At 52.1% G+C, this 22,654-nt stretch overlaps 1 protein-coding gene across 1 annotated transcript in view; it reads left to right on the top strand.

Annotated features, from left to right (window-relative positions):
• The window catches only part of MYO18B (myosin XVIIIB), a 221,992-nt gene that overhangs the window by 53,244 nt on the left and 146,094 nt on the right, over positions 1-22,654 (top strand). The window contains exons 14-20 of the mRNA XM_079941940.1: positions 1,735-1,927; positions 5,419-5,499; positions 7,532-7,673; positions 14,004-14,163; positions 16,615-16,798; positions 17,604-17,826; positions 22,407-22,516. Coding sequence (XP_079798066.1) covers positions 1,735-1,927; positions 5,419-5,499; positions 7,532-7,673; positions 14,004-14,163; positions 16,615-16,798; positions 17,604-17,826; positions 22,407-22,516 — 1,093 coding nt within the window. The remainder of the gene's footprint in view (positions 1-1,734; positions 1,928-5,418; positions 5,500-7,531; positions 7,674-14,003; positions 14,164-16,614; positions 16,799-17,603; positions 17,827-22,406; positions 22,517-22,654) is intronic.

The following is a 22,654-nucleotide window of genomic DNA, read 5'->3' as shown; positions in this document are numbered from 1 at the left end:
GGCCTGTTTGCAGTGTATGAACGAGCCCAAACCCGGGGAGTCTGGGGAGTTTAGCAGAGTGGGGTTTTGTTGAGCTGGAGAGGGGCTTGTTGAGCCGTGTCTTATGGTGCTGGGTTTAAATTCCACCTTGGCCACCTGTGGGCTGTGTGACTTCGGTGAATCACTTCACCTCTCTGACCTCTCCTTCTGCATCTGTAAAAATGGCTCTTTCCTTCAGGGTCACTGTAAGGATTAAAAGAAATCAATAAAAAATTAAACAATAAAGTAAAAAAGAAATAGTGTCTGTAAACAGCTCTTCCTAATCGTGATCATAAAATACTGCAGGTATCTGCAGGTAGTACTGCCGGGAGCCTCTGTCTTCTACCGTGGTGAGTGCTGCTGTGAGCCCCGGGAAATCTTTAAGCAGTTCCAGTGTGGCCAAACCAGAGCTGGGGCAAGGGCTTCCCTCCCTCCTCTGTGAAAGCAGGAGGCGTAACTAGGCTTCTGACATCCTGTTAAGGGGATGAGGCTGGTGTGTAGCAACAGTGCAGGTGGGGTTCTCCACAGACACAGAATTGGCCCCCTCTCGTGCTGCTGGGGTAATTACCCTCTGAGACCACAGACACATTATCTAGAAACCAGGGGGATCATGCGTGCTCAGGGGAAGAAGTATTTATTGGTGAACTGCCAGTGGAGGGCGGCTGCTTCAGCCTGCAGAGGGTGGCTGCTTCCTGGTTGGTTCTGGGAGCCTGCCTCCATAAAATGGGTGTATTGGTGGTAACGATACCCACTACCCTTACGTTTATGAGCACCTAGAAGGTGTCTGGCTTTCTGAACATTAACTGATTTAATCTTCATGCATGTCTATGTGGTGGCTGATCTTATTGGCCCCATTTTACAAATGGAAAACCTCAGCAAATAACAGCAAAGAGCTCAGGTTTAAACTAAGGGCCCTCCAAAGTGTATAGCTGGGCACGCTAATGATAATAATAACAAAACACACTGACCGCTTTACCACGTTCAGAGCCGTGGATGTCTTATCACATCCAACCCTCCCAACAGCCTTCTAAGTTCATCTCCATCATTAGCCCTTTCACAGCTGAGTTTCAGAGAGGTCAGGCAACTCTCCCAAGACACACAGCCCCTCCGTGGCTGGGCGAGGGTTGGAGCCCACGTGTGACTTTCTCCAGAGTCTCTTAACTCCTGCTTTTTGATGTGAGTAATCCCTTCTCTGTCCCCCTGATAGATTTTTCAAGAGGCTCCAAGGAGGTGATGGCTTGAGAGATCTTTGTAAACTGAGACAGGCACTGAACAAAATTGTTTTTCTATAGCAGCATGTCACTAAGCAAGAAAAGGAGACTTTAGTCCTAACTTTATAGCCAATTTGTGGTGCGACCTTAAGCAAGTCATTTCTCCACTCTGGGCCTGGTAGAGAGAGTACGTTTCCTGAAGGCCTGCGGTGTCCATGGGAGGCACTTTCCATACTTCAACTCCTTCTCTTCTTACTGCAGCCCCTGGGGTCATCCTACTCATCCCTACCAGCATTTAACAGTGGGGGAAACCCATGCTCAGAGAGGTTAAGTAAATTTCCCACGGTCACACAGCCTGCAAGTGGTGAGATCTGCTGGATCTGCCGACCCGCCCAGCATGCTGCTCTGGTTTCTCCATCTCTGTGATGCAGGGGTGTGGGAGGCTTGGACCAACGGGGTTTTAAGAGTCCTTGTCCTCTCGGGGCCCCTCTCCTTTCCCCCCCAGATCCTTCTCCTCCCACCACCTCTCCATGGCCTCCATCATGGTGGTGGACTCTCCAGGCTTTCAGAACCCCCGGCACCAGGGCAAAGACCGGGCCGCCACCTTTGAGGAGCTGTGCCACAATTATGCTCACGAGCGCTTGCAGCTGCTTTTCTACCAGCGGACCTTTGTCTCAACGCTGGAGCGATTCCGGGAGGTATGACTGGTCTGGGGCGGGGCCTTCGCAGTGGCTCAGTGAGGGCGTGAGGCTGGGCGGGACAGGGGAGGGCGTGGTCGTCTGGTCCTCCAGTAGGCTTTAGTTTCATCCTGTCTGGTCCCTCAATGATTAAAACCCAAACTCCAGGCCTGGCTCCTGGGCCTCTGCTGCTCCCCTGTCTCCCTCTACAGCCCAGTCTCCAGCCACGGTCCCCGCACCTTACAGTCCAGAACTTGGGGTTCCCCAGGCCTCACTCCCACCGCTGTCCCTTGTTTACACTGACCTCTTCCTCCTCGCCCACATACCCAAGCTGAATCCTCCTCCAACAGTTAGTTTGCATCTTCCCTGTGGAAGGCCCTTCGTGCCCGGTTGTGGGTAAAAATAGTGGGTTTGCACACCTTTTGGATCATAATGTGGGAGCATCTAGGAAAGGTGAAGATGCAGTTCCCTTTCTAGGAGGCCCCCCGGAGAGACTCTGTATATGTGAACCAGGAAACCTGTACAGGCACGTCCCTGCCTGCCCTCCTTTACTTATACTTAAAAAAATTTTTTTGAACTACAACATTTACACAAATAAGTGCCTGAATCGGAAGTGTACAGCTTAGTGAATTTGTCCAACCATGCACACTCATTGCAGCTACCACCCAGGATAAAAGGAGAGAACATCGCCAGCACCCCAGACGCCCCCTAGCATCTGCTCCCTCCTTCCTCCCTGAAGGGGACCCCTTTGGCTCCAGCAAGTGCTAATGGCAAAATATGAGAAATGACCATATTGTTTATTAGTAGGATAATGGGTATTAAAATTATGGTCATTTCTTTGGTTGGAGCCCAGACAGCAATAAACATGAAAACGTCAATATGAATAAATCTTAAACACATGGCATTGCTGAGACCTGGGGTCTCACCTTAACTCTGTCACTTATTGGCTGTGTGGCCTTCGGAAAGTCACTCACCCTCTCTGAACCTCAATTTTATCACATGTAAAATAGAAATAGCAATACTCCTGTATCAGTTACCATTTCCCGCAATAATTCTGCATAATAAACTGTCCCAACACATAGTAGCTTAAATAATAACCTTTTGTTATTGCTCGCAGGTCTGTGGATTGCCTAGGTAGCTATTCTGGTCTTGGCTGGGAGAGCATGTGCCTGTGGTCAGAGGCAGGTTGGGTAGATGGCTCTTGGCTGGCTCTCCCCTGTGTCTGGAGGTCAGCTGGCCATGAGCTGATCCAGGCAGCCCTTTGGCTAGGATGACTCACCTGTGCTCCAGGAGTGCCCTGTCCTCCAGCAGGTTAGCTCAGGCTGTTCTCATGGCGCTGGGCAGGGGTCCAAGAGAGTGAGCAGGAGTGCTCAGGGCCCCTTGGGACCAAGACTTGAAACTGGCAACGTCACCTCTGCTGTAATCAGTTGATCACAGCAAGTCCAAGGCTGAGCCCTGACTCACGGGGTGGGGAAATGGCATCCACTTCTTGATGGGAGAAACTTCCGTATCTGTACCGAGAGTGTGGATACGGGGAAGGGGAGAGGTGGCGGTTATTTTCAGAGTCATTTTTACCGTACTGCCTAAAGGGGCTGTTTGGAGCATTTGATGAAGTGGGATAGAGAAATGCATAATGTGTATTAGGCATTCCACATATAGTAGCAGCCATCATATTTTTCCCATAATATTTCACTTATTTCTGATGATCAGAGTAAAACATGTTTTTTATTTAAAAACTGGAAAGTGCATATAAGTGTCAAGAAGCAGAAAACACAATCTCTTTTAGCCCCACCACCCAGAGGCAACCACTGTTACCACTGTCCTGTCTGTATCTTACACCAGCCATTTTTCCATATATGGTCTTCTCTACAGATTTCCCATCCATCTGTACACACGAGTTTATAGTTTTTTTTCCTCAAAGCATTATGTTATTCACATTTCCTCACTCCATTCACAGCTCTTAGTAAGGATGCATGTTTGTGGTTATGTCTGATTCTGTCTGAACTCTCTTTTGGCCATCTGAGTTATTTCCATGTTTATGGTGTTATAAACAGCGTTGTGATGAACATCTTTGAGCATAGCATTATCTGGATATTTCTGGTTACTTTTATATGCCAACTCTTATTATCCATAGTTTTTTTGCTCCATCCAGCACCCAGCACTCAGCCCAGCGCTTATTAGGTACTCAGTAAATATTAGAAAAGTTTGCCCTGAATTATCAGTTCCTGATAAAGCTCTCACCATGATTGCTGACCACCCTGAGGATGAACAGTATTAGGACGTTATTGGGATGCTGGTCTATATCCTTTCTTCTCACACAAAGGCTAAGGGGTGATGATAGAAAACAAAAAGAACCCAATTAAAAATGGGCAAAGGAGTTGAATAGATATTTCTCCAAAGAAGATATACAGATGGTCCATAAACACACGAAAAGATGTTCTGCATCACTAGTTCAGGGAAATGCAAATCAAAACCACATTGAGATACCATTTCACACCCACTAGACTAAAAAGAGTAAGAAGTGTTGGGGAGGATGTAGAGAAGCTGGAACCCTTGTGCACAATAAAAATGGTGCAGCTGCTGTGGAATACAGTATGGTGTTTTCTCAGAAAATTAAAAATAGAACTATCATTTGATCCAGCAATTCCACTTCTGGGTATCTACCCAGAAGAATTTCAAGCAAGGTCTCGAAGAGATATTTGTATACCTATGTTCACAGCAGTATCGTTTGTAATAGCCCAAAGGTAGAAGCAACCCGAGTGTCCATCAGTGGATGAATGGATAAAGAAATGTGATCTCTTCACACAAGGGGCTATTATTCAACCATAAAAAGGAAGGAAATTCTGACACATGCTACGACTGGATGAACCTTGAGGACATTGTGCTAAGTGTGCAATAATCCAGTCACAAAAGGACAAATCCTGTACGATTTTCTTCATACGAGGTATTTGTAGGAGTCAGATTCATAGACACAGAAATAGGGAGAGGGAAATGGGGAGTTGGTGTTTAATGGGTGCAGAGTTTCGGTTTTGCAAGGTAAGAAACGTTTTGGAGATGGATGGTGGTGACAGTTACACAACAGTGTGAATGTACTTTACACCAATGAACTGTGCACTTAAAAATGATTTAAATGTTAAATTTTATGCCATGTCTACTCTTACCACGATTAAAAACAAATAATAAAAAATGGCCTTGGGGCTTCCCTGGTGGTGCAGTGGTTGAGAGTCCGCCTGCCGATGCAGGGGACACGGGTTTGTGCCCCGGTCCGGGAAGATCCCACATGCTGCGGAGCGGCTGGGCCCGTGAGCCATGGCCGCTGAGCCTGCACGTCCGGAGCCTGTGCTCTGCAGCGGGAGAGGCCACAGCAGTGAGAGACCCGCGTACCACACACACACACAAAAAAAATGGCCAAGGTGTGACGATGGAAGTCCTCACTTTTCTTTGCTCCTTCAGAAGTTTCTTCCCCTTCAGCTCGTGGAAGGAGCTAATGCTGAACTTCTGTGACTCTCTAGGAGGATGTCCCTGTGCAGTTTGAGCTCCCGGAGCCATCCCTGGGGACCACGGTGGCCGCTGTCGATCAGAGTCCTTTGCAGGTAACACGGCCTCTCAGGTGTCGCACGGCCTTTAGAAATCCTGGCAGATTTGAGCCTTTGAGCTACTAGATCTCAAAACTGCCTGCACCTGGCATGACCCAGGAATCGTTAAAAACACAGACGGCTGGGACCCACTCCCTGATTCTGCGTTGATTGGTCTGGGGGGTGTGGCCTGGGCAAAGAATATTTAAATCCCAGCAGGTTGAGAATCTGAGTCTGCATCTTAGAACGCACCCACACCTGGACTGTGGTCTGAGCTGAGGGGAGTCCAGGGCCGGTGCCCAGTGGTCTCCAGCCCTGTCACCTGGAAAGTTCGGGTGTTCAGCAGAAGGTGCTGTGCCCAGCAGAGACTGGGACCGTAGGGGCCCCTGGGGGATGGAGAGCGGGGGCGATGGTGGATCCAGGCCCTTGAGCTTCTTGGAGGCAGACAGGCTTTAGTTTGGGGGAGACCTGAGTCGTTACCTCCCTTTCCCCAGCCCCAGAACCCACTGTGCTGACCCCAGATCTGCACCTATGCTCAACCGTCTCCCAGAGCTGCCCTCGGCCATTGCTCATCTTGGTGTGAAAGTGCTTGGGCCATGGAACTTGCTGGGCTCCGGTCCGATCTTGGTGACCTTGGGCACGTCACTTAACCTCTCCAAGCCTCAGCTTCCTCATCACCCAAGTGGGAACGATAGATGGTGTCCCCTGGGTTGTCGTGAACGCCCGTGGTATCTGGCACGTAAAGCCCCTGCAGGGTGTGTGGCACACAGTAGGTGTCCCGCAGGTTGCGTCTCTCCTGCACTTGGACACCCTGTCCTGGTCCCTTGGCTTCTCTGGGCTCGCAGCAGGCTGTGCCTGCCCCTGCAAAGCGCTCTCAGTCTGTGCGCCCAGCCGGCCCCTCACGCCTGCTGCTACTTCCTGCTGGCACCTCTCGGCTGGTTCCCCGTCCCCGTCCTGCTTCCTCACCTGGGAGGGGCAGGCCTGAAGGGACCACCCGGGCAGTGCAAGGAGGGAAGGACCGTGGCATCCCTGGGCCCCCTGGGCAGTGGCTGGAACAGCTGCCTTCTGGGGATGGGCTGACTGTAGGTTTCAACCCCAGCAAATAAGGCCAAGGTGAAGATTCAGGATACCTGGGATCCAGGTCCACTTCTGCCCCTGGGCCTCTCCATGTGACCCTGGACGTGTCCCTTCCCCTCTCTGGACCCCTCTCAGCGGGGTGTGGACTAATATTCCTGAATTAGGGTGACCAGCTGTGCTGATTTGCCAGGGACTTTGCTGGCCTCAGCACTGAAATCCTTACGTCCTGGGAAGCCCCTGGCCCCAGGCACACTGGGACCGTTGGCCATCATATGCATCACATTCCCACTTTAACCACTTGGCACCATTTTCAGATGTGTCAGCCCGCTGTGGGCCCTCAGATAAGTCCCGCAGACTCTCCAGGCCTCTTTCAGTTTCCCGTATGCAAAGCTTCAGGGTCGCCTGGATGGTCTCTGACGCTGGGAGCTAGATTTAGAATTCCGCGTCTGTGCCCCTGAACCAACTTCACCTTCTGTAAGACATGCTTTGGGAACTTTTTTTTGCCCCTCAAGATTTTAGTTTAAAAAAGTACAAAGACTTCTAAGAGGAAGTGATGCAGATGGGATTAATCCTTTCATGTTTGGCTGTGCACGAATAGACCAGCTGCCTGTGTGGAGCCAGAGATGTGTAGTTTATAGAGTGCTCGCCCTTATTAAACCCTCACGACAGCCCTCGGAGGAAAGTATTACCACTCTCCATCTTGCAAAAGAGGAAAAATGAGGCTCAGAGAGGTGCAGTTACGTTGCCCAAGGTCACCCTGGCAATGAAGACAGGCAGGATCTGGACCCCTTGTAACCAAGAGGCTGTTAGTTTTGTGGCTTCGACACTGAGAGTCTTGCAGTGAGTGGGAGTGTGGATCTAGGCCTGTGATGCCTGGGAGGCAGGTGCCCCCGACTCCCACGGGTGGGAAGGGAAACCCGGGCCTGGCCTCCGTCAGGGGATCAGGACTCCTCAGTGTATCCTGATCTGCCAGGTCCGCTTGCCAGCCGGAGGAGGTGCTGAGGACGCCAGGGGCCTCTTCTGGCTCCTGGATGAGGAGGTCCGGGTGGAGGGCTCCGGGGACAGCGTGGTGCTCGAGCGCCTCTGTGCCGCCTTTGAGAAGAAAGGCGCTGAAGGTGAGGGAGCGAGTCGGGGCGGGGTGCCGAGTCCAGCCTGGGGTTAGAATCTGTCTTTGTCAACGCCCCGACGAGGCCTGCACGGCAGGGTGGGGAGTCTGAGTGCAGGAACGTCCGTGCACGTGCCTGGGTGTGCTTTCGTTCATCTGTGTGTTCATTCGTTCATGTAGTCCTCAAGTGTCCTGAGCAGCTACCGTGTGCTGGGTACCATTCTATATGGCAACAAATGCACTGATGGGCTCCGTGTCCTTGCTGGGGGGAGTCGGGGACAGGGGGAGATGACAGCCTAACACATGAGCACGTGTGTGGCCGCTGAGCCTGAGATGGCAGGCTGGGGTTTGGTGGTGGGCCGCAGGCAGACCTCATTTCTCTGGGAGCCGGGGGCCCTCGGGGGGGAGGTGTGCAGGTAAATCTGACAGAGGGCAGGGAGCGCAGTACAGGACAAGGCAGGAGATGTCATCTGGGCTCAGACCTCAAGCCCTTGCAGGCCTCACAGAAAACGTTGGTCTTAACCCAAGAGCAATGAGAAGCCATGAAGGATTCTAGGCAGTGGCGGGTATGGTCAGATTCATGTTCTAGGAAGTTCACCCAGACTGCAGCGTGGAGACACGATAGGAAGGAGGCCAGGGAGGTGAGAGCGGAGCTGCCTGCCCCGGGGAGGTGGGCAGACTATGGAGGTGCCGAGCAGGCAGCGTCCCCAGCACTGGGTGATGGGCTGGACTGGCAGGAGGAAAAGTGTGAGGCGAGATGGACACTTCGAGCTGGGACAGCGAAATCAGAGACCACAGGGTTTGGCACATGTCAGCCTCAAGTTCAAGTCCGGCTATTCGTACTTTCACCAACGTGGCACCGAACAGATCTCATGTAGTCTTGAGCAATGGGGTTGGAGCTCGCCCTGGCCTCCCTTTCACCAGAATTTCCAGTGCTGTGACTGGGTGAGAGGATGTACCAGAGGAGCTTCGTCATCAGCGGCCAGGTGTGACGTCATTGATGAGGCCGAGGCTATTGATGCGAAGAAGATCATCCCTGTGGATGCACAAGCTGGAGGAATGCTGTCCGCGCTCCACGGGGGGCCCGTGCTCTGAGCTCTGTGCAGCGTCTGGTAGAATTCTCTCACGTATTGGGAGGTCGATATTCTTACCCCCCAGGATGAGGAAAGTGAGCTCCAGAGAGAGGCTTGTAGAGACGCTTGTCTGAGATCACGCAGAGGGTGAGTGTCAGAAGGCAGATTCGACACAAGCCTTGTCTGGATCTAAATCTCTGTGAGCCCCCCTCACCTGGGCAGCCCCAGGCATGTAAGAAGACAAATACACTCTGAGGTCTTTTAGGTCCTAAGTGACATGGTGGTCAGGATGTGGGGTCATTCATTCACTGGTTCATTCAACAGATATTTCAGGAGCACCTAAAATGTGGCCACTGCCCTAGGCCAGGAAATACATCTGTGAACAAAACAAAAATCTCCACCCCAAGGGACTGACATTCTAGCAGAGGAGATGTATGATAAAGCAAAAAAAAAAAAAAAAAAAAAACCTGTAAGATGTTGAGGACCACAGTTCTGGTTTAGATCACTAAAGGAATGAGGGTTGGCAGTGAAAATGGCCAGGGATTCAGCCCTGAGACGTTCCAAGGTCAAGGGGCCAGGGACAAAGCTTGTGTCCAGCAAAGGTGGCCGGGGAGGAGTGGCCGGGGCTGGAGGAGGGGAGTGGGAGGATGTGGCACTCTGGAAGCCGCAGGAGGAGGGACGGACCAACCGAGTTGAATGCTCCTGAAAGATCGAGTGAGGCATGGCTGAGGAGTTGCACTGACTTAGCCTGCGTGGAGGTCACTGACCACCAAGACAAGTACGACTCCAATGGGAGCGTTGCGGGTGACCGTCTGACTGGAGTGGCTTATGAGAAATTGGGAGGAAGAGTTGGAGAAAGACGTGTGACAGCTCTCAGTGCCGCTGGGCTGGGGCCTCTGTCCGGGATACACCGCCAGCACTCCTGCGCTGGATTTGCTGACAGCAGCAGAAACAGCAGTACCACCTGCTGGCTCCAGCCGCTCTCCCTGGACCGTGCCCAGAGCGTTAATACCCCGATGGCTCCTGGAGAGCTTGGGTCTGCGGCGACTTGCCCAGGGCCGACTCCTCCCCCAGGCAAGAGGGGCAGTGCCTGGGGCCCGTGGTACTCTTAGCGGCCCGTGAAAGTCTTTTGATTTCTGTTAAAAGTAGAAGAAAAGGGGCTTCCCTGGTGGCGCAGTGGTTGAGAGTCCGCCTGCCGATGCAGGGGACACGGGTTCGTGCCCCGGTCCGGGAAGATCCCACATGCCGCAGAGCGGCTGGGCCCGTGAGCCATGGCCGCTGAGCCTGCGCGTCCGGAGCCCGTGCTCTGCAACGGGAGAGGCCACGGCAGTGAGAGGCCCGCGTACCGCAAAAAAAAAAAAAAAAAAAGAAAAAATGAACGTTTAGGTTAAGTACATGTTATGGACTGAATTGTATTCCCCCTGCAAAAAAATTTACATATTGAATTCCTAACCCCTAGCACCCCGGAATGTGACTTTATATAGATACAGGGTCTTCAAAGAGGTAATAACGGTTAAATAAGGTCATTGAGGTGGGTCCTGATTTCATATGACTGGTCCTCAGGAGAAGAGATTAGGACACAGACATGCACAGAGGAAAGATGCAGGGAGAAGGCAGCCATCTCCAAGCCAAGGAGAGAGGCCTCAATGAAACCAGCCCTGCTGACGACCCCTTGATCTTGGGCTTCCAGCCTCCAGCCTCCAGCCTCCAGAAGTGTGGGAAAATTAACTTCTGTTGTTTAAGCCACCCAGTCTGTGGTACTTTGTTATGGCAGCTGTAGTAAGCTAATATAATACACTTATATATTACTAATATTAATCTATTTGCTTTTATACCAACAGTCGTGAAATGTAATTTGTGTGTATGTATGTGCATTTGTATACACACATGTATACACACACACAATACATATCTCTCTATATCTATATCTATATCTATATATATGGAAATAGAGCGAGGAAGGGGCTCATGAAAGCAAAGTGCCCGGGGCCCGGGGCAGTCATAGCGCAGCCCTGGACTGCCTCCGCCGGGGCTGCGGAGGGGGCCCTAGAGCTCCATGTGATGCTGCCAGCGGTCATCTCTGTTCCTGAAGGTCACCTCTGTTTTCTGAGGTACGTCCGCCTCTGCCAGCCAGTGAACGGGGATGGAGGGGCAGATGAAACTGCCATTTGTGGAGCCCTTAGTCTGAGCTGGGCATTGTGTGCTCCACCACGCCCCACCTCCCGGGGGCATCTGGGGCCTTGGAGAAGCCATGTGGCTGACCGGGGCCCCATAGGCACAGAGAATGGAGCTGGCGCTGCGCCCGGGAGGCCTCACTCAGAGAGCCAGCCAGAGCCCTGACCCTTCTCCAGGTTATGAAAGGAGCCTCTGTCTGCAGGAAATGTCTCCAGGGTTCTGGAATGGTTTTTATTTTTCCGGGGGACGGTAGACCCACAGGAAGCCGGAGGCAGATCTGTTAAAAGCCCACCCAGGCTTTGGACCCCAGAGACCTGGGTTGGACCCCTGCTCCACTAGTTAGTTGCAATGCGTGTGAGTTCTGGGAAATCGCCTCCCTCTCCCGTCTGTAAGATGGTGATAACCCTGGGGGCCGGTGTGAGCACGGAGGAGCTTGTGTGCGCCTAGAAGCGTCTGTACATGCTCCCTCAGCTCCCTGCGCGAGGGCTCTCCTCAGAGGCCTCCCTGACCCCTGTCTGTAGCTGCCCCCTCTTCGCCACATTGTCCCATCACAAGACGCCCTGCTTGTTTTCCTTCAGGGCCCCTTTTGGGCTCTGGGATGTTTGGTGACCCGTTTGCTTGCTTCTCGTCAATCCTCCAACCACCCAGGACGCCCTGAGGGTGTGGGGTGCCCCTGTCTTGTTCTCTGCTGTCTCCCCAGTGCCTGGAGCATAGCAGGGCCCCCGTGGATACCTGCCATCTTCTCTTCCCCACCCCTCGCTTGCTCTGCTCCAGTCACACTGGTGATCCAGAATCGAATGAAATGGAGTTCTCGAATGGAATGTTTTCGTCCTGATGTTTCAGCTAAAGACACAGAGAGTAGGGTCAGAAGTGGAAAGTGTCGTGTAGGGTGTGGCTGGGGCAGGACCCTCGGCCCCCGTCCTTTCCCTGCGAGGCCTGACCATGCCGGTCCCGGACACCCCGAGCAGGATGCTGCAAGGCTCTCGGTTCCCAGGGGAGAGATCTTGTCTGGACCGACTGAGATAGACACATTAACTCAAACATTTCAGTATTAAAAAAAAATACATATATTTTGCCTCTAGGGCTTTCTGATTAGCTCTTATCATCGTCCCAACGTTTAATGGGAACGTTCACTCAAGCAGAACACATGGGGCTTTCTGGCTGACCCAGCTCGCTGTATGTTGTCTCTCACCTAAGGTGCATGCTGGGCGCCAGTGACGCTTACATCACAGACCAGAGCGAGGACTGAGTGATGGAGGGTGGCCAGGGCTTAGCACACATGAGCAGCCTTTCTTCACTCTGGGCCTCCTCCCCCTCCCCAGATGCCCTTGGGGGTCATCATTCGAAGCAAACTCTGTGCTAGCTGCTGGACATGATGCTGAATGGACATGACCCCTGCCCTCACGTTGCTTCCGGTCCAGGGCAGGGAGGCAGCCTTGCAAACAGACACCTGCAGCGTTGCAGGGAGTCGGGGACGTATGTCCCAGGGCCGAGTGTCTGCTCTGTCCCTTGCTCTTCTCTCTCTCATTCTTTAATCTTTTGGCTGCACTGCGTGCCATGTGGGATCATAGTTCCCCAACCAGGGATTGAACCCAGGTCCCCTGCATTGGAAGCACGGAGTCTTAGCCACTGGACTGCCAGGGAAGTCCCTTGCTCTTCTCTCAATGGAAGGGCAGGGACTGCACGGCTCTGAAGGGCTCACTTTTGACGCAGTGATACTTCACTTAACCAGAAGTGTGCCTTTCTGGTAACCTTAATGATCCAGAACGTAGAGGAGGTCCAGGAAGTGAGCACAAAGGATTTCCAAGCAGCCAAACAGACGGCAGAATCCATGCCCCTTACTTAGCAGAACCTGAAGACTCTCGGACTTTGTTTATTTTGTGCAGAGTTCTAAGAAACGCAGGTCCTTCGTTTCTTAGCTCAGTGAAGTGTAGAGGAAGCAAATTAAGATTTAAGGGAGGCAGTCGAGATCCTGGATACATGTTGGCCCATTGACAATCACGGGATGAGAAAATGTAGGAAGATCATTCAGAGTAGATACAAGAACAGAGATGGTACTACACCTTCTGATAATAATTGGTCTGGAGCCATTACTCAGCCTGAGAGCATCACTGCAATGAGAGTGATATGAAAAATGATCAGGAATTCATTCATCCATCCATCCATCCATCCATCCATTCATTCATTCCACAAGCACTTCCAGACTCCAGTCATGTGCCAGCCATGACGCTGGGCTCTGGGGACGTGAAGGTCAACCTTTTGTGATTCCAGAACGTCAGCAAAGGTTTCAATGCAGGAAATGGCAGCGACGCCCACTAAGTGCTGCTTCCTGAGAGACTGCTCTGGCGCCCACCAAAGTACTGCACACCCCTTATCTCCTTCAGACCTGATGCCGCCCTGGGAGACATGTGTTATCTAATCCACATTTTGGAGAGGAGGAGACTGAGGCTCTGAAATGTAGGTGGCTTGGCCCCTGTCCCACTGTGGTAAACGGTCAAGTCAGGATTGGAACACAGGTCTTCTCAACTCCAAGCCCATTTGTTTCTCCTGCTCTGTCCCTTGGAACCAGGTGTCTGCCAGCATCTCCCAAGAATATGCTGTGCATTCATTTGGTAGCTGGTATTCAAGACAATTTCAGGAGGTACACACACATATTTTCAAAATATTTAATAATTCGTATTTATTTCCACAAATATTAGAAAATAAATATGGCTGGCACACCAAATCTGCAGTATAATGCTTCTGTATAAATACATTTTACCGGTAAAAATGTGAGTCGATTGAAAGAAAACATTAAGTAAATGATAGCCCAGGTGATAACATGGATATGGTAAAAATCATGGAGATTGTGTGTGCTGATGGTAGTTGGGAAAAACAGGTATCCTGGGTTTAAGAAAGCAAGGAGGAACAGAATCGAGGTTGGATGTAATGCCCATAAATGCACAAAGCAGGGGAAATATGGGTGCCCAGAACTGGTAGCTTCAGCTAGGTTGGAACATATTAAAATGGGAAAAGCGTGTTCTCAGTGATGCCAAGTGATGACAGAGTGTCCCCACCAGGTCCCAAGACTCATGCCCTGTATCTGCTTTCAGGGACCTCTGCCCTCCGGACCTGTGAGCAGCCCCTGCAGTGCGAGATCGCCCACCAGCTGGGACACGACCCCGTGCGCTATGACCTCACGGGCTGGCTCCACAGGGCCAAGCCTAATCTTTCGGCCCTGGACGCCCCCCAGATCCTGCAGCAGTCGAAGAGGTGAGCCTGGCCAGGGCTTGGGACGGGCTGGGGCATTCGAGGTGCTGGGGCCGTGAAGTCACAGCAACGCAGTGATGGAGAGCAGTACAGGAACCCCTCCCTAATGTCGCAAAGACCCGGACTCAAATAGGAGCAGTTCAGTGTCTCCCAGGGCCAGCCTGAGTCCAGCTGAGGAGAAAAGCTGGCCTTCTGGGGAAGTGGAACAAAAGCTAGGAAGCTGTGACTTCTTATTTTGGCTTCTGGCCTTTCATCAAGTATCTGGTAGATGATGTGACTGGAAGGACTTCTATGGACATCTTCAAACTAGGGGGTCGTAAAACCAAAGTGATAATGTTTTGTAGCATTAAAAAAAGCTCACTGCATTTCTTGACTGCTCTGCTCAGAAGTGCTAGCAGAGGGCTGCTTTGACTTCAAAGAGCTATTGGGAAATGCTTGTTGTGTGTGTGTGTGTGTGTGCGCGTGTGCGTGTGTGCACGCGCGCGAGTGAAGCTCAGACCACAACATTTACTAACCGCCTGCTATGCACCTGGCATCAGGGTGAATGCTTTATAAGCATTTTTAAAATTCTTACGACAACTGTATCCCTGGGCCCATTTTATAGATGAGAAAATTGAGGCCCCAGGAGGCCAAGTGGTTCGCCTTTGATCACATAGCAAAAGAAAAAAGTGGCAGAGCCGGGATACGATTTGGGTCTAGGTGGTCAGAGTTGTTTGGAAAGCCTGTGTCTGGGGGGGCTCAGGGGCGCACAGCTCCTGGAGAGAGATCAAGTCAGGGGATGGGGCAGAAGGAAGGGTAAAGAGCACATGGAGGGCTGTGTGGGGAGCCAGCAGACCTGGGTCAAGTCCCATCCCTGCCCCGTGTCACCTGGGTGACTGTGGGCAGTCCCTTTCCCTCCTCTGGGTTTCTCGCTTTTTCCATCATGACATAAGGGTTTGTCGGGCAAGGCCATGTTGCACAGCTCTGGAGTCAGGCAAATGTACAAATGCTGCTTTTCCCTTTTTCAAACTGCGTGAGCTGGGTCACAGTTTCACAATCTGAGAAATGGGAATGATGCCGCCAAGCTTACACGTGTGCTGTCAGGCTTTGGTGATGTAACGTAACAGATGGCTTGTTAAGGAGCCTGGTTCATAGCTGGCCCTCAGCACACGTCCTGTGGCCTTGTAAATTTCCCTTCTGCTCTAAAATCCCATGGCTCACGCTGAGTGAGGGGTGTAGGGTTAGGGAAGGGCGGCACACCTTGGTTGATCAGATGGCCTGGTGAGTGGGGGACGTTCTGGGGAAAAGGAGCAGCGTGTGCTTGGAGGTGAGAGAGCACGGCAGGTTGGAGGTAAATCCCAGCAGGGTGTCTTGCAGGCTTGAGAGCCAAGCGTTGGTGATTTTGAGAGCAAACGGTGCTTTTTCTTAGCATGCGGTTCTGCAGCCAAGGTCGCTGATGCACCAGGACTGCTGGTGTCGCTTTCTCATTCCTGGGCCCATCTAGTCTCTCAGGTGGGGCTTCCCAGGAGGTTCTCATGCCCACTCAGCTTTCGCTTTATATATACGGAGTGGAGGTCCAAAGAGGACACATGACTGCCCAAGGCACAAAGTGAATTGGAGACCAGAAGTCAGGTCTCCCAACCCCACAGTTGGGGCAGTCCTCGTGCAGGGGTCAGGGCTGTGGGCCCGACCTTCTCTCCCTGTACCAGGGCTTGGTGCCGACATCCTTCGCTCTCAGGGCTGCTGCTTCCAGGGGCTTCACGCCCCCCACTGCTCCCTCCCCAGATTTTTATTTCAGCGTGAGTGTATTCAAGCCATGTTAGGCTGTGCGCTCTGCCATGCAGCTAACCTCTCTCAGCACCCTTGGTGCAGCTGGCAAGACTCATTTCCTTAATATTGGACAGTCGGGTAGGCGTAGAGGCGGGTGGATGATGGGTCTTGAGGGCTGGGACCGGGGTGGGGCCCAGACTTGCAGGGAGCGATGGAAGGTGCCCGCAGGTGTCCACTGGAGGGGATGGGCTGGTGCAACCAGAGAGGCACGGGTCCTCCTCTGGGCCCCCGCTTCCTCCTAGGGCGCAGTAGGGTCTGCCTGGCGCTCAGGCTGTCTGTTCGACAACAAGCACAGTAAGCATCTGCTGTGTACTGGACCTGTTCTCGGGATAACCGAGATGATTTTGCCTCTAAGGAAGTGCAGGCGGGGTAGAATTCCTGCAGGTACATAGGTGACGGAAATGTCCAGTAGAAGGAAAGCTGCTCTGAGGTCAGGGGAGGGAGAGAGGCATGGAGGAAGGGGCTGACATTTGTCACCAAGCAAAGGCTTGTGTGGCAGAAGGGACCATGAACAGAGTAGGCAGTTAGGGTATGATTCGAGGGGAGGGTTCAGGAGGCAGATTAGCAGGAGGCAAGGGGGGGTCCCCTTTGCTCCACCCTGTGAGCCCCCTGAAGCACCTCTCTCTTTCCCCTCCTACCTGCCAGGGAGGAGCTGAGGGGCCTGTTCCAGTCCCGGGCCAAGCTGTCCCCTGTGTGCCGGGCCGTGGCCGGCCTGGAGGGCACCTCCCAGCAGGCCCAGCAGAGGAGCAGCACGGTGAGGAGGGCGTTTGCCAGCAGCTTGGCCGCGGTGAAGAGGAAGGCCCCGTGCTCCCAGATCAAGCTTCAGATGGTGAGTGGGGGCCCTGTCCCTGTGGAGTCGTGGCCTCACTGCCCGCCTCCAGGGTGGCTTACCCACCCACATCATCTCTGAGCTCCCCAGCGAGCCTGAAGGGGCGGGCAACGCCCACGTTTCACCAAGGAAGAGACCGAGGCTCAGGGAAGCAAAGAAATTTGGTGGAAAGTGATCCATCCCAGTCTGAGGCCAAAGCCTCAGCTCCTTGGTTTAACTTAAGCCGCTTCAGGAAGTTTGCAGGAACCGCAGTTGCCCTCCTGACCGAGGTGACAAATGTCACGGCCAGACCAGCCCCGCCTGCCTTCCTCACCTCGCAGGCCTGCATGTTTACCTCTAGGCTCTCTGTAGGGGAGGCGGCAGGATCCAGCACTGGCTGTAAAGATGTCACCTGGACACCTTGATCCAAAAACAAGTGGTCAGGCTGAGTCAGGCTGAGCTCAGGAGGGTGGGATGTGGGAAGGATTGGTTTGAAGAAATGACTCATAGCATATTATACTGGAAAAGCCCACAGACCAGGTCCTGGGTTCTAGTCTTCCTTTTCGGCGAGTGGTCCATGCAGCCTTAGGCCGCTCGCTTGTCCTCTCCATGTCCCAATTTCTCCATCTGTTATAATAAGGGTTGTTATAAAGGTCCTTTATTTCTCATTAGTACAAATCAGGCCATGGATAGGAGGTCCTTGGTGTAGGACATAGGGCCCCCACAGAGATGCCCAGGTCAGACTGCATATACATTTGGGGAATGTTCAGACCCCTGTCTGTCTCACCCTGGCCCTGACCACAGCCCCGTCTCCTCTCTGTCCTAGGATGCATTGATCAGCGTGATCAGACGGTCTCAGTTACACTTCATCCACTGCCTGGTGCCGAGCCCAGTGGTGGAGAGCAGAGGCGGGCAGGGGTCTCTGACTCCACCGCAGCCTGGTAGAGACAAGCCCAGGGCAGGCGGGTCCCTGCCCTTGGACATCCCGGCACTGAGGGTGCAGCTTGCAGGGTCCTACATCCTGGAGGCGCTGCGCCTGCACAGGGCAGGTAAGAGGCAGCCTGGGAGCGAGCACCTTGTCTCTGACTCCTGGGACACGCTCCTGGACCAGTGACAGCCGAGGGACAGGAGCATCAGCTGTGTGCCAGGAGCTTTCCATGCAGCATCCCGTCGAAACTGCCCAGCAGCCCTGTGAGGGGGGAACTATGATTACCCCATTTTACAGATGAAGAAACTGAGGCTCAGAGAGGAGAAGGGACTTGCTTAGGGTCACACAGCGGGATGCGGCAGAGCCTAGGTTTATGCGGAGGTCTCTTTGAGTCCAAAGCCCATCTTATTTCCTGACTTAGTTGTGAACTCCTGGAAGGCCACGGGTGTGTCTTACTCATCTTCCTTTCAACAACAAACATCTCAGGGGCATTTGCCTTGGAGTAGAGGGTGAAATTTCCACAACGATTAATATTTGGTTTTCAAGACATTCAGCCTGGTTTGGGAGATCCGTGTGGAAACAAGCTTGGTCCATGATGGGACCGGGGCATGTGTCACATGGGGATGCCCGGAGGAGGAAGCAGGGAGACTGGAAAGACCTCCTGGAGGAGATAACGTCTTACTTGAGTCTTGGAAAGAAGCAGGCAGCTCACCTCTGGCTGGTGCAGGGAGAGGAAGAGCTTGGCTGAGGGATCACCGTATGCAAAGGCAGGGAGGCATGGAGGAGCTTTGGTTTTCAGGGAATCGGGTTCAGAATGAGTGGGGGTTTGTGGGAGATGAGGGGCGGATCCACCAGGAGACACAGCCTGTGAATGGTGTCTTTGGAAGTTTGGCTTTCCCAGGTCCAGCTGAGGAGGTGATGGAGTGATAGGGGAATAAGGGGTTTCAGCCAAAGGAACGAAGTGTCAGGCCTGTATTCGAGAAAGCAAGCATGCACCAGGGTTCCCCCATTAGCTCATCTTATGAGTTGAGTTTGATCTGAAATTTTCCCATTCTCTTCTGCCTCTGAGACCCCATAGGCCACCCCTTGGATTCCCCTCCCAGCCAGAAACAGCTCAGGCGAAGTCAGCGGATGGGGCGGCAGGGCTGGCGGGGAGTCTGGGTGGGCACCCATTTGTTTAATATTCCTGTGGTCACTGACGCCTCAGCTTGTGGTCGCTGCCCCCGTGTCCTCCCACCGCGTTAATACGGAACCCTGGGCGTGAGGTAGTTGACGGAGAAGCCGGGAGCAGCTGGAAGCAAAGATGAGCCCCTTGCTCCCTTCAGCATCACATTGATTTTCCCACCGGTCCACGCAACCACAGGCACAAGAAGACAGATACTGTTGCACGGGAAGAGCGAGGTGGTCACAGCCCATGGCTGATCGACTGTGCCCCGCCGGCCGGAGGCATCCTGGCCCGTGGGTTAGAGTCCCTGCGTGCAGGCATGGGTCAGCGTTCCCTTCCTCCCTGCGGGTCCGCCCTCTGCGTTCTCAGCGCCGCCCGACTTGGAGGGAGCTTCCAGCTCAGTGAAGGGTTGAAGTCTTGTGGTATAACTTCCCAAATTTCTGTCTCCCAGACCTGGTTCATTTCCTCATTGTTTTCTTGTTGTTTTTTTTAAATTAATTTATTTCTGGCTGCATTGGGTCTTCATTGCTGTGCAGGCTTTCTCTAGTTGTGGCGAGCGGGGGCTACTCTTCGTTGCGGTGCACGGGCTTCTCATTGCGGTGGCTTCTCTTGTTGTGGAGCACAGGCTCTAGGCACATGGGCTCAGTAGTTGTGGCTCACGGGCTCTAGAGCGCAGGCTCTGTAGTTGTGGCGCACGGGCTTAGTTGCTCCGCGGCATGTGGGATCTTCCCGGACCAGGGCTCACCCCATGTACCCTGCATTGGCAGGTGGATTCTTAACCACTGCGCCACCAGGGGAGTCCTCCTCATTGTTTTCTGCTCTGAGTCACTTCTGTCTCACACCATACAAGCAGTATTTACAAGCATACAAAGATCCATACACATGTGTCACATATTTATGATTTGGAATCTGTGCACATGTAACGTATGCACGAGCAGATGTTGTTTTATTGTGCTTTGCTTTATCGCGCTTCACAGAGAGTGCACTTTTTTACAAATCAAAGGTTTGTGGTAACCCTGTGTCAAGCCAGTCTGTTGTCACCGCTTTTTCCTACAGCATTTGCTCACTTTGTGTCACATTTTGGTAATTCTTGCAATGTTTCCAACCCACCACCAGCAAAAATTTACAACTCGCTGAGGGCTGAGATGACGGTTACGTTTTTTAGTAATAAAGTATTTTTTTAAATTATTAATTTATTTTTATAAAAACACAGAATTATAGTGTATCAATTTACTTATTTAATTAATACCCTTTAGTAAAAATAATTATAAAATTCAACAGGAAAATACTAGTAATAAAGTATTTTTTAATTAAAGTATGTACATTGTTTTTTAGATGTAGTGGTGTTGCATGCTTAATAGAATAGTCTAGGGACTTCCCTGGTGGTGCAGTGGGTAAAACTCCACGCTCCCAGTGCAGGGGGCCCGGGTTTGATCCTGGGTCAGGGAACTAGATCCTGCGCGCATGCCGCAACTAAGAGTTCGCATGCTGCAACAAAGATCCCGTGTGCTGCAACTAAGACCCGGCGCAGCCAAAATAAATAGATAAATAAATATTAAAAAAAGATGAGTTTAACATTGAAAAAAAGGAATATGGTATAGTCTAAAGATAACTTTTATACGTACTGGGAAACCAGAAAGTTTTGGGGATGCTTTATCGCGATGTTTGATTTGCTGCAGTGGTCTGGAACTGAACCCGCAACATGTCAGGTGTGCCTGAATTCATACACACATGCACGCATGATGCATACATACATATGCTGTTTCTCAGGTACCTACGATGTGCTGGGCACTGCGGTTACGCACACTAATTGATGTTGTTCTCACAGAGCCCTTAGCACAATGCCTGGAGGAGAGTAAACGCTCAGCGAACGTTACATATGGGGCAGACTGGCGGGCACAGGTCGGACTCTGGAGCCAGTTGGCCTGGGCTTGACTGTGGCTGACACTGGCAGGTCCCTAGATCGTGCCTGCCTTTTATCTCCTGTGATAGCTCAGGTCTCAGAGAGCTGTCGAGTGGGTTGATGAATTAATAAGGGAATAACAGAAAAGTGCCTGGACCTGGGAAAGTGCTCAAAACACATTAGCCTCCTTTATTGGGTTAACCAGGAAGTTCTTTCGGGGTGGCACAGCAAAACCCGAGCGAACTTTTTGGCCAGCCCAATATTACAGTCATTATTGGATTTAATCCTCATCGTGACTGTGTGACAGGAGATCTTATTACTCTCATCTGACAAGTGAAGAACTTGAATCTCAAAAAAATAGGGTCATTTGTCGCTGGTCAGAGGGCTAATCAGGGCAGATGAGAGATACGAACCCAAGTAAGTCTGACTCAAAAGGACAGGCCTGTAACCTCCCAGCCCCCAGGTCTCTGTGCGGTCAGCATCCTTCCAACCTGGCCTGAAACCCTCCTCTTCCCCCAGGAAGGCTTCATGGATTTGCCACATGTACCCACCATGACTCTTCCTCATGGTTCATTCATTTGGCTTATTGTAAAGTGAAGTCTCAAAATGGAGTGAGATTTCACCAGACCTTCTCCCATCCAGCCACTTGAGGGGTCTTTTTAAGGCAACTGAGGATCTACCACGCCCCTTGTATCCAGGATGAAGTCCAAGCTTCGAGGTCTGGAATTTGATGTCAAGTTCCTTGGGGACCCAGTCCCTGCTTGTCTTTCACCTCATCGTTGGTTACTCTCACTGGATTCGTTATCGTCTCTGTCTGGGTTTGGATCCCATCTGGGAGAGTTAGGGTTGACTTCACTTTGGGCTACGTGACTTGAACTCTCTGGGCCTCAATTTCCAATCTACATAATGGGTGTAATAATACAGTCCCCAGAGTGTCTGTAACACAAGGAAGTTGTTATCCTAGTGTCTTGCACACATAAAAGCTCAGTAACTGCTTTTGCGATGACTGTGAAACAGACCTTGTATCTTCCTGCCGTGGCTCCCTCTGCCTGGACTTCCTTGCACACCAAATCCGCTGGCACACTCTCACGGCCCTTCAAAGGCCAGCTCAGACGTCACCTTCTCTCAGGAGCTTTTCAGATGCCACTTCCCACACAGAAGGGTGCAGCTGTGTCCATCCTACATGTTAGATTTAACATGTAGATACCGTCTGATGCAGCATTTCCCACATGTGGTCTGTGGGGCGGTAAAAAGTATTAAACCAAAAAAAATTTTTTTTCCATGGTCCAGCAGGTTTGGAGAACTCTGGGTTAAGCGAAGCTAATCAGGGCAAATTCCCTGCAGAGGGTCTGGAGCCTTTGACGTCAGTGCTCACACAGATTGTGACCTCCGGAGAAGCAGATGAGGGGGCAGCTTTTTCGAACTTTCATTGGAGCCTTTTATAGGGTCCTTGTTCTGGGGAATGCAGTTGGGAAATGCTGATTGAACCCAATTTCTTAAATTAGCAAATGGGGAGACTGAGGCCCTAAGACGTGAGGGCACACAGTGAGTAGCAAGGCTGGGAGCAGACCCCTGGACCCCTGGGCTGGGCTTCTCACTTGGATTCTTTGTTCTTCTGTTCCCTCCACCGCAGGCTACGCTGACCACATGGGGCTCACTCAGTTCCGCCGAAGATTTCAGGTGCTGGACCCTCTGCTCATGAAGAAGCTCAAGTCGGCCCCCGAGAGAGTGGATGAGAAGAAGGTATGTGGAGCCAGGTGATGGGGGTGGAGGCCCCAGTGCTTCTGTTCTGTAGGGATGGCCCCGGGGGCAGCTGGGGCAGCCGGGATCCGAGAGCTGGGCCTTGGGGGCTAAGGTGACGGTGGCATGAGCTTTGACTCA

Source organism: Stenella coeruleoalba (genome assembly GCF_951394435.1).
Source record: "Stenella coeruleoalba genome assembly, chromosome: 14".
In the NCBI taxonomy this organism is placed as follows: Eukaryota; Metazoa; Chordata; class Mammalia; order Artiodactyla; family Delphinidae; genus Stenella; species Stenella coeruleoalba.
This window is presented reverse-complemented; position numbering and strand designations above follow the sequence as displayed.